At 36.5% G+C, this 2,938-nt stretch overlaps 1 protein-coding gene across 1 annotated transcript; it reads left to right on the forward strand.

The window, feature by feature from the left end:
- Positions 1-2,056: 2,056 nt before the first annotated feature.
- Positions 2,057-2,653, forward strand: LOC107019604. Its single transcript, XM_015220029.1, has 2 exons — positions 2,057-2,374; positions 2,471-2,653. Exons 1-2 carry the CDS (start codon positions 2,057-2,059, stop codon positions 2,651-2,653), a joined length of 501 nt encoding a protein of 166 aa, XP_015075515.1.
- The last annotated feature ends 285 nt before the right edge of the window (positions 2,654-2,938 follow it).

Below are 2,938 nucleotides of genomic sequence, written 5' to 3' on the forward strand. Positions count from 1 at the left end.
AGGCTCTAGAAAAAGTCATGGACTTTCGAAGTGTTACAATGGGGACAATGTATTCCCAAAAAGGTTTAAAAGAAATGTTTTCACATTTGAACAAGAATGGAAATTGAGATTCATAAAGAGACTTTTGTCTAGTTTTTATAAAACAGTCATAATTTTCTAAAATAAAGCAGTTAGGGAAACTGATATTCCCAAGATAGTCTTTCAGCTATATTTATTAGCACTAACCTCAAATCACAGGAGTAGTATATTTTAAAATCATAAGAGCCAATATATTTTGGGAGTAGTATTGAGCACAAATTTTGGAATAAGAATGAGTTTAGATAACTCATGTCTCCATACAACCATGTATCCACCATTGGTAAAAAAGGGTTGTACTTTTTAGATGAACCTTTTTAAAAGTATACTAGTGGATCCATTAGGCAGGTCAGGTCTTATTCCTTTGGCCGCTCATATGATGCGCTGGCAGCGTGAGGTAGATCTTTGTATCGTCACTATTTCTCTTTTGTGATGGTTGTCGCTTAGAGAAACTCTAACAAAAGTTATATGTATTTTTATATATACAGTTTATTTGTATTTTTACATAAATTTCAGAGTTAATTGTATATTTGCATACATAAAGAGTTTACGACATGTTTTTAAACAACTTTTCTTTATATTGCACTTGTTCTTAAATTACTTTATATTAAAATTATTTAGTTATGTTGTATTTATCCTTGTAAATTATTCAGTCTCTTTCATATTATTTCTAGCGTATGTTGTTTAGCATTCCAACTAGCATACTCCTATATTCAATGACTGATGACAGTTGGCTTGCATCATATTATAATGCAGACGCAGCTAACTAGGTTTGGCATCCAGCACACCGTTAACCCTGTTGAGCACCAAAGAGTCAGTTAGTGAGACTCATTGTATTTTAGAGGATTCCTTTTATTGCTTTTAATGTTTTTTTATTAGGATGTTGTGGGGTCTGACCCTACATCTATCATGGTTTTTTTAGGCTTCATAGATAGTTAGACAATCATATATGAGTCTATTAGCTTTGTATTTAAGATGTTTTGCTATTAGATTTGAGTAATCATTTTGTCTATTTGAATGCTTTCTTTTAAAACATTCACTTTATTTCACAAGTTCTTTGTATAGACTATTCTTGTATTTTAAGTCTTCCGCTGAGTAAGTTTGCAAGTCCAGGGGTTCGGTTGGGGCCAACAATTGTCTCCGAGTGTCACCCAAGTCCAGGGTGTATGCTCGGAGCGTGAAAAACCTGTTATCACAGCATAGAGTTCAAGAGTTTTATAAAGTCTATGAAGTCGTGTATGTAGAGTCCTAGTTATCAGTGTGAAGCGCACCACATCTATAATTAGGAGGCTGCAACATTTAGGAATTTCTTCACTTCTTTCATATTCCTTTCGTGCGTTACAGTTTGATATCTAAAAATTTTCTCTCTTGTTCGTGCTTGCGCGGGTTTTAATAATTATCATACCTGCACGAAGAGAAGCGAGAGGTTATCTAGTTGGAGGAATGTTGAATCTTATGATCAAGAGGTACCTATTGCACCTAAAGTGAAACCTCAATGAGAAGTTAGTAATGACATACTTAGAGAGGCAATTAGAGTATTGAGTGAGGCTATGACTAATAAGGTTGGTCAATGAAGAAGAGTTCAACAAGAAAGGCTGAAACTTTGAAGATTTGTGAATTCTTGAGGATGAATCCCCCAAGTTTCACTAGTTCGAGAACCAGTGAGGATCCAGAGAACTTCACTAAGGAACTAAAGATGGTTTTTGAGGTGATGCATGTTGCTGACACTGAGAGAGTTTAGATAGATGCTTATCAATTCAAGAGTCTTGCTAGGAATTAGTTTAATCAGTGGAAAAAAGATAGAGATGAAGATTCACCACCTACAAGTTGGGCTTGTTTTGAGGAGGTCTTCTTGGGGCATTTCTTTTCCCAAGAGCTGAAAAAGGCCAAGTTACATGAGTTCCTTACACTTAAGCAAAATTCTCTAAGTGTGCATGAGTATGGGTTGAAGTTCACCCAACCATCGCTTTGTCCTACGGAGATGGTTAAGGACATGAGGAGTAGAATGAGTTTGTTTAGTGCTATTTTAGTCCATCAAGCAAGCAAAGAGGGCCGGACAAAAATGCTTATTGGGGACATGGACTTTTCAAGGTTTATGATCTATGTGCAACATGTAGAGGAAGAAAACCTGAAAGATAGAGAGGAGTTTAAGAACAAGTGGAATAAACGGGGAATGAGTCCGGGCAACAGAAGAGTAATGCCAAACAATCATCCTTATTATCTACTAGTGCACTTCAACCTAAGAGCAAAGGTGATTACTATGGTTAGAATTCCAGAGTTAAACCTTCATATTCATAGGGTAATGTAGCGCATGGGGTAGTAAGCCTCTACTTGAGCCAAGTGTAATAGGAACCACTCAGGTGTTTTTCTTAAGGGATTCACTGGTTGTTTCAAGTATGGTCATACCGGCCATTTCATGAGAGAGTGTCCAAAGAATAAGCAGGTAAATGGTAATGGGGGCAATAAAACTCAGTCTTCATCAGTTGCTCTGCAAGATAGGGCAGCACTTAGAGGATCTACTTTTGGTAATGGAGGGGGAGCAAACCACTTGTATGTTGTCAACAATTGCGAAGAGTAAGAGGATTTTCCAGGTGTTTTCACTAGTATGATTCATCTCTTTAACTTTCTTGTTTATGCATTGCTAGACCCAGGAGCGACTTTATCTTTTGTAACTCCATATGTTTCTATAAGCTTTTATATCATTTATGAGCAACTAAGTGAACCATTCAGTGTTTCTACACTTGTTGGTGAGTCCATTCTAGAAGAGAGAGTCTATCATGATTGTCCCATTTTCGTCAATCATAAGAGTACCGTAGCTGGTTTTATTGAGTTAGACTTGGTAGTCTTTGATGTCATTCTTAGT

This window comes from Solanum pennellii, chromosome 5 (assembly GCF_001406875.1).
Source record: "Solanum pennellii chromosome 5, SPENNV200".
NCBI lineage: Eukaryota > Viridiplantae > Streptophyta > Magnoliopsida > Solanales > Solanaceae > Solanum > Solanum pennellii.

Bases quoted from the DNA above. Each gene is read 5' to 3' on its own strand.
- LOC107019604 (XM_015220029.1), top strand. From the start codon at position 2,057: ATGGTTAAGGACATGAGGAGTAGAATGAGTTTGTTTAGTGCTATTTTA. The intron at 2,375-2,470 runs GTAATGTAGCGC...GGTTGTTTCAAG, and splicing joins TAAACCTTCATATTCATAGG to TATGGTCATACCGGCCATTT.